We start from the raw sequence: 14,029 nt of genomic DNA, 5'->3' as shown, positions 1-14,029 counted from the left end.
GCAGTTTCATGAATAGCTGTTTACTCATAGAAGTCTCAGAATTTTGAGTAAGAAAAAATTTTAGTATAGTATGGCATTGAAGTATGTTAAAAATATTTAAAACAATGCTATTTGAGTGTTTTTGCTGGTTACATTCTCTCAGTCTGCTTTGCTATGAAGATGTCCTGGGACGTGTGTAGAAGCCATCAGGACAAATCAATGAGCTGGATGTTGGATGGTGCACCAGAAAGTAGTAATAACTATAATGAAGGCAAAAGAATAATAAGTAACAGAGTCAGAGCCATGTTCTCCCTGTAATATTGGTTGGTTTTGAGGTTTGCTTATTTTGATTGAAACTTCCACTTGCATTTTTGAGATGTTATGATGGGTAAGAAACTGCCACACTGTGATCTTTATTTTGTCTGTCTTCAAAGGCCTACGACGGGTTTGCCAGTTTGGGAATATCGCGACTGCTGGAGCCTTCGGACATGGTTTTGTTGGCCATCCCTGACAAACTGACTGTTATGACCTATCTCTATCAGATAAGGGCACATTTCTGCGGCCAGGAGCTGAACGTGGTTCAGATAGAGGAGAACAGCAGCAAGAGCACATACAAAGTGGGCAACTACGAAACGGACACCAACAGTTCTGTGGACCAGGAGAAGTTCTACGCGGAGCTGAGTGACCTGAAGCGGGAGCCCGAGCTGCAGCCCCCGGACAGCGCTTTGGCCGACTTCGCCTCGCAGGACGACTCCGTGTTCGTAAACGACAGCGGCGTCGGCGAATCCGAGAGCGAGCATCAGACTCCCGATGACCACTTAAGCCCAAGCACAGCTTCCCCTTCTTCACGCAGGACTCGAAGTGACACGGATCCGCAGAAATCCCAGCAGAGCTCCGGGAGGACTTCCGCGTCTGAAGAAATCGGGAAGTGTAGCAGTACAGACGCAACACAAGCGCAGCCTGTGTTGGGAAGGAAGAAATTGCTGATAACTGACACTTTAGACTTCAGTGACTTAGCACATGTCAGTGATCAAAAGGAGGATATGTCTCCCACAGTTGCTTGTGAAGATAACAACAAGAAGAGACACCAGAGCTTAGACAGTACCCCTGGTTTCTCAGAGCAAGAAAAGCTGGGATGTATAGGATCCACAGAGAGCACAAGAGCAGATCCCAGTTTACCTGTCACAAAACCGAGTTTATCTCCTACTTCTAAGCCAGGATACTCCTATAATATGGATACAGATCTTGCAAAGAAACCACATGCTTCTCCAAGGCAAACAGAATCTGATTCTGACAGTGATGCCAGAGCAGCTTTAAATCATGCAGATCAAACTGCAAAAACAGCCCAGGTAAGACATTTGTGTCTGTGAATTAGGATGGAGGTGCTGTTCAAGTTCTTTCTCTGTGTTTGTAATTTACACCAAATCTTCGGCATACATGGTGAGGTGAGCAATGTATTTTTATTTTTGGGCAATAAATATTTTGCCTGAGAAGTAGGTAGTGCTGAAAAACAATCATTACACAAAAAATTTACAGAAATTGTCCCACTCTTGATCTTTCCAGTCTCTCTCCAATTAAAGAAATTTGTATTCTCAACTATCTCAAAGATGGCTCCGAAGTTTTTGCTACTGTCTGTTGCAACTCATTTTCCTCTGAGTGTTGCATACTGAAGCAAAGGCTGGAAATAGATATCAATTCATTAGGAAATGTAAAACTTTGAATACCTTAAAATTTACTAAAGGTAATTCAGAATCTTGTCTGGGAAACCACAGAGTCTCATGAACATAGCCAGGATGGTGAGGTAGAAACTCCAAACTGTTAAATTATGCTGCTTTCCATTGAGTGGCCTAAGGCATGTTACTTCACCACAGTATCATTTCCCTTTCTGTAAAGATAACAGTGTTTGCCCACCTACCTTGCAGATTTATTGTGAGAATGGAAGTTGAATATTATATATATGCTGAGTAGTATCAATAAATCATATCATCATAAAAATATTTAAAACATGTTAACACTTCCACTTACAAAAATGCCAAAACAAGCTTATAATTTTACCCTTGTGAAGAATTTTCTTGAGTTTGGGCTTTGTGCCATTAGCTCTGGTAAGAAAAGAATATATCCAGTCTTCTGATAGTATGAATTGCTTCAAATATTTTTATGGGATTTTTTTCTGAGTAAGCACCGTAAAGATGATTTTATTGCAAGAGAAGCAGTCTATAGATGAGTGATAATGGCCAAATATAGGTTCCAGAGTCAACTAATTTTTTTCCTTTAGTCAGTGAAGTCTTGTGAGGTTTCTAATCATCATCATCATCATCATCATCATCATCATCTTTGTGTACTGGATGAAAAAGGAACAGCTTGGCCCATACAGAATAAAAGAGCAAGAGGAGACAGGATTTGTTCTCTATGAAGATTTTCATGGACAAGGGTGTAACAGGCCAAGAAAAAGCAGGAGTTGGCTTTAAAGGCAGTTCTTTGTTGTTAATTATTGGTACATTCGCATATGGCAATAAAATCTCAGATGTGAGGCTCCCTCTGAACCTACGCTCACTTGTTGCTTAGAGTCAACCACTCCATTTCCACATGGTTGTTGCAGGAGCACAGCAGGCAACAGCTGGCCCATGGAAAGGCCTGGAGATGCATTTTCCCACTCTTCATAGTTGACCTTGACTAAGAAACCAGCCCTTGGGAGTGTGTCTGCCTGGGAGCTGCTCATGTTCTTGTGTTGCCTGTGCAGAACCCCCTTTTGATATTTCTGCTCTTAAAGTAGGCTCAGTCCTTTGTAAGAAGAAGGGACTTGTGCATATTCATGAATTCAGTAGAAGCAGATATTTTTGGAGGGTTTTTTGCCTTGTACCCAGCTTCTTTGTGTTCAGTTTAAGTTATAAGTGAGTGGTACCCATATAAGTAGCCAACAAAGCATTTTTGTTGTAGCCATATTTGCATACATATTAAAGTAAATAAGTAAACACAGCATGTTTGACATGGCTTCTGTGAAGCCAGTTGGGTTTTTTCCACAGTTGCAGTTTAAAGGCATTAAATGTTGATAGAAATTAAGTTTTAAGGGGAAGGAAGAGAACTCCAATTTACATTATAAAGGCCTTCGACTTTTTTTTTTTTTTTTTTTTTTTTTTTTTTACATTTTGATCATCTTTTCATTTCTATAAATGCTCTGTCACCTCATGAAGACATAATTCATGTGGCTCCTGACCTTTATTGTATAGGAAGGCCGCTGGCTATTAACTACTGTATAAACCTTCAGTACCCTGAGGCTGCCTTGCTGTTAATTATATTTCTTTATTTTTAAGCAACGTATGTTGTCAAGACAGGAAGAACTTAAAGAACGAGCGAGAGTTCTGCTTGAGCAAGCAAGAAGAGATGCAGCATTAAAGGCAGGGAATAAACAACTAAGCAGTACCCTCATCCCAGCCCGCAATAAGCAGCTGAACGATGTAAGAAACATTGGCCACTCTTGCAGTTTGCAGAGTTAAAATGCATTGTGTGTGCTGTCGTGGGGGGAGGCATGTCCTTGCAGAACATTTCTTCTCTACGTTTGGTGTGTCATGTGTCCTTCATTCACTTCTAAAACCTGTTTCTCCTGATGTTATGGCCAATAGAAGGGTGCCTCCCACTTCCTTGGAACCAGAAGTCTGGGAGCATCTTCTTTGATTGGCACTGCAGTTTCTGGTGGGATGAAACTCAAACATTACTTGTTAAATGATAGTGAAGTAATTTGTGCTATTTCTGATTGCTTCTCTTTCAGTTAATGTAAATCATTTCCTTGAGCCTCTGATGTGAGCTCCTAGCTGCTTTAGAAGTGTTGTTGCAGTGAATGGAGCTGCTTGTGTCAGTTTGTAAAAGAGTTGATGAAACAATTTCTTTTTATCACCAAAGTTGATTATCCTGGTGAAGGGGGGAAAGTTGAGCTGGGGAATGAGCTCCAGTGTTGAAGCAGCTGTGGTTGTATCTCCAGTGGCTTCCATGGTGACCTGGAGGATCCCTACTCTCTGGAGATGAAAGCTAATTAATTTTTATGCAAACCTTTGCAGTGCAGGTTTTGTGATTCTAACTGTTGCACATTAGAGACTGTACTGGCAACTGAGAGTGTAAATATAACTGAAAAAATAATGATACAGAGAAAGGCTGGAATCTTTACAGATTCCCACCTTTCAGAGCCGAGTCCTGAGGGGCAGATTCTCCTCTTTACAGGAATGGGATCATACAATCAAAAAATGAAGGCAGTGATTTAACACATTTCATTTTATTTTCTTAACTCTCTTGGATCCATACTGGTTTTTCTTTTTTGTAGAAATTCCTCTCCATAGACTAATACTTCATTTGACTTTGAAATATATTCATATACACAGACAAGTCCTATTTATATACTTTAATGATATATAAGATAATTTTTACTTGTTCTGTTTTTTTAAGTTTTTCTTAGATATGTAGATTTTAGTATAAATTTCACTTTGGATTTTTTTTTTTTAATTATCTTTTCATAAAGAAAATGGCATTAGAGGAGAGTTACTATAGGCAACTACTCAGGCAGAAACAACTGTAATTAAAGTTGCCTAATGTTTTTTATTACAAGCTCCTATTTTCAAAGGTTTTACAACTTTGCTAGTATTTCATTGTTTGAGCTGAAATCTTCCCTGTCAGCTCGTCTGCCTCAGGGTAATATTTTTAAATTTTTTCTAACGTCAAAAAACCTGATCATCTCTTTCTCTGTATTAGGTTTGACAAAGCATTGTTTTACTCATATTAAAAATAGGTAAAATTTGAAAAGATTATTATATTCCCTTGAAAAATCAGTTCAAAACAGTCAAATTTGTGTTAATACTACAATCTTGTCAGACAGCCTTGAAGTTCAGCAAAGTTCCCAAGTGTTAGTAAAAATTGTCTGCATGGACACTGCCCAGCAAGAAAACCTTTTACCATTGCTCTCCTAAGGACCAAGGCCCCTTCTGGTGCAGGTCATAGTATTGGGAAGCAAAACTTTCTCTTTTAGCCTCAAACTCCTGCTAATGAAATCCAAACAGGAGTGAAAGGAGCTGTGGCAGTGGCATACAGAGAAGAGGTAGGTGGCAATGTGAAGTTACACAATAAGGAAGTTGGTGTCCAGGCCATGAAAACCAGCTGGAGGGTAGGAGATGGTGACAGGTTTTCAGGGTGAGAGTCAGGACTGCCAGATTACCCACAGGACTTTATTTCATTTGTTACAGAAGCTGAAAAATTAATTAGAAGCCTGCAGGAAAAGGAAGGGCAGTCTTTTAGGGCAGCTTGGCAGAGGCAAAGTTTCTTGCTGCCTCTGTCAGAAGCTCAAGGAGAACTGTCCTGGAACAAATGGTCCTGGCCCATGTGAAATCTGGGCACTCTGTAGTGGGCACTCTTAAACTTGAGTCATTTTCACATAAGGATGACAAAAGCTCCTCAGCTCTGAAGTGTGTTGTGGAGATGTGATTTGGAGACTCTTACAGTTGGTATATAATAATATACATTATATAAAGCTGTGTATAACATGTATGTATATTTTATATACATATCCCTACATGTGCATATTCTGAAGGATAATGCATGTGTGCATCAACATATATAGGTGTAAGATAAAACACATTGATTCCCATTTTCCTTTAACATACTTGATATTAGTAGAGATGAGGCATTTCCATTTGATGTAGTTCTGCCAGTTTTCTACAGGTCATTTGATTGTTAGCATATAGCACAGACTTATTTCTATTCATGGCTTTTTGGTCATTAAGGTTAATAATAAGAACTTTGACTCAAAGCAGTGTTGTATGTCAGTGTGCAGTAAAGTGTAGTAGTGTGTTATCCAAATGAGAGTTGTGATAATGAGAATCAGCATTTAGTAGTGGAAATTGGACGAGGTTCATTTTCAGGAGGGATTGAGATTCAAAAGAAAATGGTTTGAAACAGGAAGATCTAATTTTAAATAAGAAAACTTTGAAGAGATAGTTCAGGGGCAATACTTTTGAAAGTAACTCTTGAAGTTTGCAATTGCACCTTTTTTGATACTTTCTCAGAAAGAGCTTTAAGCATCCTAGTCTTTCAGACCGTGCTGTCAGTCACCCCAGCTAAGAGAAGCCTGTGGAGTCCTTAGTGACTTTAGAAAAGTCTCATCTCCTAGGCCTTGCCGTTAGCACTTTCCATGTGTCATGTGAGAACCAGGAGTTTCTGCTTTCCCAGGGATGAGGTGAGAGCAGCGTTCAGTGTGTGGGCTTGGACAAATGTGCACAGTGAGGATGGGCAGTGGCACTGCTCAGGGTCAGCAACAGGGAGGAAATTTCCACATTTGTACCATGGCCATAAATACGGGTTTATTTGGTGTGTGCCCGCCTGATTTGTTTTGGTAAAAGTCCATTTTGAAAAAAACAGCGTTCCTATTTCTCCTCTAAGCACAGAGTACAGCCTCATTTCTCCCATTTCTTCCCTCCTTGCAGCATGGTAGAAATTTTTTCAGTGTTGTGTCTGCTTATTTGGTGCTTCTCAGAAGCCTTCAATCTCAAGCTGTATGCCAGACAGCATGTGGAGGTATGTGTGCAGGTATTTGAAGTCTAAGAGGAGACTGCATTGATCAGAACCTCCTTGAAATCATGCTCATGGTTTGGGAGGATCATAGCTGTGTCATTAAAATTGATGCAGCCCTTTGGAGACTGGAAGAATTAGCTTAAGAGCTCTGTGAAGAGAGTTACTGATCCCCTTGTGGATCCCTTTCTCTATGGTAGATTTATAAACAGCTCAGCCTTTCTGCTTGCTTTCTTGATGTATGTGTGCATGTGGTGACTCTTTTACGAGATGCTTCTGTCATTTGCAATCTGATATAGCAGCTGTAATCACTTAGCTTTTAACCAGGAGAGCCTTTTTATTAGCTTACTCATTTTTATTTAACTTGCCTTTTCTCATGGTGAATATCACAGGGCTGGAAGGGACATATCTGCTTCCTCCAGATGCTGTAAAATATCAACCTGTAGTGATGGTTGTTAGCAGCGGCAGCTTGGCTGGAATGTGATGTTGGAAAGGTGAGGAGACTTGAGCTGGGCTATGAGACCTATTCAGCAAAGTGACAGGCTAGAGGGGACCACACTGAGTGGGAAATATTCAGAAGTCATGGCCCCAAAAGGCCTTTCCAGGAGGAAATCCTCATCTGTAGAACATGGAATTGAATCTCTAATTCTTGAATCTCAGCATAACTCTGCTGTCAGCAAATATCTGTAAAGGCTGTTGGCAAAATCTTCTTACTTTTTTTTAGTGACTGGGTCACATAAAGAATGGAAATTTACTGCAGCTGTCATTTACTCTCCAAACTCAAATGGCTATGGTTATGGAGTCAGCATGATTACAGAGAATGGAATTAGGAGTTAAGAAATGCACAGGCAACTTTAATTAACCTCCTTTGTGTATATGCATTATGATGTAGTCTTTAATTATGTGATCACATACTATTTTCCCCAAAGCAATTGTGTCTTATTTTCCTCAGAGGATAGAGGTGATGTAGAAGGCTGTTTGTCCAGAGGACCTCTGTGCTTTTGACTGCAGAAATTGAAAGGTGTACAACAAACGAAGCAGGGACTGTGAGGAGTGAAAAGATGAGGTCATGGTTAAGGTGCTTGAAAAAATTAAATGTACTTCTGCCTTTACCCGAGTTCCTGATCAGTACCACTAAGTCTTTTGAGCCAAATGTCCTCCAGGTGGTCACTATTTTTTGTGTCCTTCCTTTCTTGATCACTTTGAGGCAAAAGTTTGATTTGCAGATATATTGAGCATCCAGGTCTGTCAGGGAAATCAATTGGAGCTGTGCTTGAGACGTATAAATGGCTATAAAGCTTAGTATACTGAAAAAAAAATCCAACTAATAGGCTTCCCAGAGCAAGCACCCAGTGATAGATCCTTTTAGCTGGATCTCTCCCTCTCAGTTCTCATCAGAAGAGCAGGGTAATAACTCTTCCACGGCTTGTTGTGAGAAGGGAATGTGATTAATGCTTTTGAGGCTCTTAAATACCATAGATGTGGGCACTGTAGAAAGAAATCAAGAAATTAACAATTCTGTCTTCAGAGCAAGATGTGAATATTGTGGAGTAAAGAATAATCCTATGTGTTGATGGGCATGCATATTGAACAGTGAAAATAAACCAAAGTATTGGGTGGAACGCCACTGGGTAGAGCTTAGGGCTGGGCTGAAGACCAGGAGAGAGTGAAAGTAAAAGGTGCTGCCACAGTTAGGCTCTGTTTTAGAGGATACAGAGCAGGATGAAAATTAAAATTATGCCCACTAGCTTTATTTCTGGCATCTCCTAAATCCTGTGTCAAATTCTTTTAATTTGTTTTTGTAAGACTGACCGCTTTAGCAGGGAATGCTGTATCTAATGGAATTTATGAAAAGTGCTCATCTGGGAAAGGATGTGTTTTTCTCCCTGCCAGCGGCTACAGATAGTTTCTAAAGTTACTTGGGTTTTGCATGAGCTAAGGATTCCTCCTTGGTGAATTTAGGTGCAGGACTTGGCCACCCATATATGGATTTGGCCAAAAATTTTGCATAATTATGATCTGGCGTAGATTGGTGGATGCAGGAGTTCAATAGTATGATACCTGGAGGGAATCACTCTGTCTTCTGCCTTTTGTGAAATAGGAAAATAGTAATTCTTTCTTCAGAGCAGCATTCAAGTATAACTACACTAAAAATTGTGAGGGACTCCATTTGAACAATAAGAATTTAAAACCAGAATAATACAAACTGACTTGGGGGGCTTTGGAGAATAATCCTGAGGCTGCTGCTGTGCTTAATTGCAACTGTTGCTACTCTGCTTTCTGTACAGAGAAAGATTTGGGTTTAATTATCTCTGGTACCATTATTTTATATTTATTCAAGCTGAATGACAGCAGTAGCTGCCTCAATGTGTATATATTGAAAAAAAGAAAGAAAAAGCAGTGGCAATGATGTTCAACTCTTCTAGTAGATTTTGCAGATACAGAGTACTTCACCGAAAAGCTGTCTCCTCCAAACACACAAACACTGTGTGCAGAGGGCAGATGAACGGGCTCTGCCATGAGATTGTTTCTCCTTGCTCAGAATACTGCTTTTTTTTACTCCCTTGCTCAAAGGACTTGTTGCAGCTGTATCTAATTCATTTTTAATAAGCTCTTTCTACTTCAGGTGTCAGTCTGTTGTGCCCATTACTTTTCATTTTCATAAATATTTGAGTGCAAAATGATAACTTTTTTTTTTTTCATGCACCAGACTAGTGGAAATGGAAGTTCTTTTTAGAAAGGCTTCAGAAAGTGACAGAATCTGAAAGGATATGAGTCTTTATGATCTTTAATTTTGGCTGCTTACATTTGCACAGATACTGGATATGCTGACTGCAATAAAATAAAAACAAAGAATTATTTTAAATCCTAAAAAAAATGCTTTAATAAATTATCCCATTTATTGATCATGTCCAGCAATAATCTGCTGCCCCTCTCAACTAATAAGCATCAAACTGTCCAAACTTACCTCCAATAAGTAAACTGGAGCCAACATGAACAGAAGTGGTATCAAAAACAAATTCAGAGCAGGTAGCAAAAATAGAATATTTTATTTTGATTGAAAGATGCCTTAAACTCAAGGTAGCAATGTGAGTGATCTTTCCTCCAATTATATTTTCAGGTTCTTGAAAATGAGTACAAAATAGGTTCATTTAGTATTTTTTTCTGTGTCAAACCAGAATCCCTACTTCTGTTGCATTAGGAAAGGTATCCAGTTCACTGCTGGATTTTTTGTAGTCTCCTCAGTTGGAAAATAAATGTCTGTGATTGAGCTGGTCATGTTAATTAATTTAAGCACTCTCAAATTACTATTATCTTGTTTTTCTTAAAAAAAAAAAAAGATTAAGACCTGATCCTTATTAATTAAACATCTAGCATGAATTTATTGAGGTGTAGGACTTTGCAGGTGGCAACCTTGGTCTTTTAATATTAATTGGAAAATATTGATTGAAAAAAGACTAGTCTGTCATGCTGATAATTGCAACCAGATTTAGATATGATCGCTAGATCTTCCCAAGATTACAAAGAAGGAGTTACCATTTAATTGGTAAAAAGATTGAACATTATTTTGGTAATCCCTGAGCTTTGGTAACTTATTCCCTGTTGTTCATTTATAAGTCTTGTCTGTATGCCGCTAAAAAGCGGTTAAATATGGTGTAAGCTGATAAGACTATGCTGTGGAGTATTTACATTTCATGAGCATTCCAAGTTTTATAGTTGTTTTAACAAGTTACTTTTCTTTAACTGGAGAAAGGACCTGCTGACTGAACACTTCAAACCCACAACTGACCTGATATTTACTTCTTTATAGCGACACACTAAGGTTGAGATAGTCTGATCTCAATTCCTTGATGGCAAGAGCAAGCAACTTATTTTATTTAATGTTCCTCAATGCATGAAAAAAAAAAAGAAATCAGTAATTTTCCAAAGAGGTTCTACATCTTTTGACTTCATATTTAGTCTGTTTAAGCACTTTCTTAGTATAAAGTCGTGATATTTCACTGTACAAAAATATTGCTGTAGACAAGTCCCTGACGTAGCTGGGAAAATCAAATCAATTAGTGCAATAAAGTAATTTTTAAGAAGAACTAGTATGCACTGTCAGTTTTATAGCAGGAAGGATTTCCTGAATAAAGCATAACCTTTGATAATGCATGACAAATGTTAGCAGTTTCAGTTTAAGATACAAATGCTTGAATTTCTCAGCTGATTTTTATTGCTGTTATCTCTATAATATGTATCTGTTTACACCAGTTAAGGATCTGGCCTAAATATATAAATTTATTTATTATGTGGCTGTAAATTCAAGGTGCTGCACAGGCTGCAGCCATACCATTAACTCGCACACTGACAGAAAATAGGCTGGCAGTTAATTAATGGAATTTTAAGATCATCTGAACAAAATTAGTTCCAAAATTTCAGTGTCTTCTATGCATTTATAAATATTAGGGGGAAAAAAAAAAAGAAGTGTCTGTTTCAGCGCTATCCCTTTGTGTGCAGAGTGAGACCCGGGTTTCTCAGCCCCTGGAATGCTCTTTTTCTATCGCTGCTAATAGCTGTGGACGTTTTCCGTGTGGATGTTCAGTGCACGCTGTTGTGAATCCCAGGATGATATCACCATTACTTAGAGCTGTATTTTGCATTGCCTATTCTGTGATTGCTCAGCATGCACAAGGGTAGAGTTAAAATCTTTATTCATTTCATTTAAAAATGTTTCTTTTGTTCTCCTTATCGTGTTCTGGCTTTCCCAAGGATATATGCCTTGAACGAAAAGTCACATGTGCATTACTAATTGTGTGCCATTGTATTTACAGTTCCTAGTGGTGGCACTGTGAAGCTACTAATTCTTTTGCTTCACTTGATGTAAAATAATCTGAGTGTCTTTGATAGCAGTGAAACAGTATTAATTGTTTTGTACATTTCTTGGTCACTCTTCTTAGGTGGTCTTCATAATCTATTAGAACTTTCAGCCAGATTTTTGTAATGTCATGCCTCCAGCAGTGATTAAATTGGTAATTAATGAACAGTCCTTGGCAACATAAACCACATCCCGTTAATTTTCCCTTTTGAGTTTTTCGAAGTTGTCGTCTCTGTCAGAAAGCATTGCGCCACCTTGCTACGGCCCCTTGGCATGGAACCACAGCGACGGGATTTTTTGCAGCCATTAGTAGATCAGAGCAGTAATTTCACAGTATTTTGGTCAGGGTAATTATAGTACCAAGTACCGAGTAGAGTTGGGAATTCACACAAGAAGTCCAGAAATACCAGGTGAGCTTCCTTGTGTTCACTGGGACGTTATGATTAGTTTAATTGGGCTTTGTTTGATTTCAGCCGCAGAGACTCTTTGTGCCACGGCACTGCAGCCACTTTCCACTTTAGTGTTTCTGACCTGCATTGACAGGAACTGGTGCAAAAATGAACTCTTTGAAGTGGGACCTTTGGAGAGGGCAACTGAAAAAGGGGCAGAGTGATGTCTAAGTAGTGTACTGTAGCAAAGCGCGACACCGGCCCAAACACCCTACGTTTTGCAGGTGATGCGATTCAAATCCTTTCATATTTTCAACCGGAACAGATAATATTTCTGCTACATTTGTGCAAATCTCGAGTAAATTACTGCATTTAAAAACACAATCTGTTTTTAATCGCTGGCTTTTACATAGCACCTGCTGTTCTATCTTCCTTTGAAGATACAGTTGTTTCTCTCACCAGAAATTCTGTGAATTGTATATTTAGTCCTGCAAAGAAATCTGGGCGAATGCATTAATGAGACTGCAGCTGCACTTAGCAGTTCACATGTCACAAAATAGTAGGTAAAGGCATTCATACTTGAGTGACTGACTATAGGTGTAGTGGCCTTCAGCAGTACGTTGTGCACATTAAACTTTAAATAGTCACTTGCCTGTTGGCTTCTGAATGAAAGGACTGTCACTGGTCACTTCTCCTAAAGCCTTAATGAAACCAAATAGTTTGCTACGAGTTTGGGCCTAACCATTGGGGTGTTTCATGCAGTCTTGTCAGTTGATGTTCATGAATTGACTTGAACGAAGATCAAAGTGTTTCTCAAAATGGAGAAGCGGGGAGAGAGACAGCTCCTTCAATTGCACCACAAGAGCTAATCAAGCCATCAGTTCTTTATGCACTCTGCGTGCCTTTAGAATTTAATACCCAATGGTTTGTCAGGACAAATTGAAATTCGGGGGTTGGCGGGGAGCGGGGGGGAGGTGGAGAGTGTCCCTCCTCAGCCTGCTGAAAATAAAATAAGCGCTTCACTCTTCTGGAGGATCGTTTTGATAAATTTTATCATTTAATGTAAAACTGCAATGTTGATTAAACGTTTGGTGTGGAAAAAAGAAGTTACGGTGAAGGATTCAATGGGCATTATGCACCTTAGCGCTGAGTAAAGATTCAGGTTCAAAGTGAAAGAGAAACTAAACTCGGGGTGAATTTTATTGTTTCTTTGATTGCTAATGAACTTTTTTTTTTGCCTAGACATTTTAAATTGGATTCAGAAGATAGATTTTTGAGTGTCAGTTAAAACAAAGTCATGTGAAAATGCCTCTCTTGCTCCCTCCCTCCCCTTCTCTCTTTTTAATTGATATGATTTAGGCAGAGGAAAATGGTAAGGGGGATTTTTCTATTGCAGAAGCAATTTTTAAGGGATTTAGTCTTATTTAGCCTGAAGGTCTTCACACTAATGAGAGCACTTAAGTTACGTCCAGGCGTTGATTAGACAGCTCATCTATCAACTGGAGCATGAGAATTTGTATTTTAGGTACCTTTTATACATTATAAATTTTTTTTATTACTTTAGACTTTATTTTCCACAAATCTTTAATTACCTTCTTTCACATCCAAGGTGTCTGTAACTCAGCTGACAGAGTACAAATGCGAGCAGGGAAATACTCTATGTTTGATGTTGAATGCATTTTGATACATTTTGATAATACTGAAATTTTGACAATATCGAAACTTCATCTGTAGAAATTGGCGTACTGGATGCAAATTGCTACCAAGATACATTCCTTAAACTGCCACAAGCTCCCTCAAAGTCTAAATGCATTTATTCAGGAAACACAGAATTGTATATGTATATTTAAATGCCTAGCTACTCCCCCCCACCCCTAAATTGTGAATGGTCTCTCTACCTGTAGTTTTTTCGCCATGTTTAAAACACAATAGCATCTTAATTATTTTCTGAACCATTCTGAAAAGTACAGCTTTTGTAACTTTTTGACATTTCAGGTTTAAAAAAAATTAAAACGTTGCCACCAGCTTGCACTATGAGCAGCCTGTAATAACAGTTAAAAAAGCTTTCTGAACTATTTGACAAGATTTCTTAGTGCTGAGGCCATATGCTGTAGCCTTTAAGCTATTTCTTCCTATCAGTTTCATTATCACCTGCCTCTGAGTCTCCAATATCATCAGTAAGCACATGCAGAATCATAATTATGCCATGTACAAGTTCTTTGATAACATGTACAGTTTTCTTCTTAATTCTTTATCA

At 38.7% G+C, this 14,029-nt stretch overlaps 1 protein-coding gene across 12 annotated transcripts in view; it reads left to right on the top strand.

The window, feature by feature from the left end:
* The window catches only part of EHBP1 (EH domain binding protein 1), a 204,954-nt gene that overhangs the window by 131,559 nt on the left and 59,366 nt on the right, over positions 1-14,029 (top strand). For all 12 annotated transcript variants that reach the window (XM_077176005.1, XM_077176001.1, XM_077176002.1 and 9 more), the window contains 2 exons: positions 414-1,328; positions 3,291-3,434. In XM_077176005.1, coding sequence (XP_077032120.1) covers positions 414-1,328; positions 3,291-3,434 — 1,059 coding nt within the window. The remainder of the gene's footprint in view (positions 1-413; positions 1,329-3,290; positions 3,435-14,029) is intronic.

The sequence above is a fragment of the Agelaius phoeniceus genome, chromosome 3, assembly GCF_051311805.1.
Source record: "Agelaius phoeniceus isolate bAgePho1 chromosome 3, bAgePho1.hap1, whole genome shotgun sequence".
Taxonomy (NCBI): Eukaryota; Metazoa; Chordata; class Aves; order Passeriformes; family Icteridae; genus Agelaius; species Agelaius phoeniceus.
This window is presented reverse-complemented; position numbering and strand designations above follow the sequence as displayed.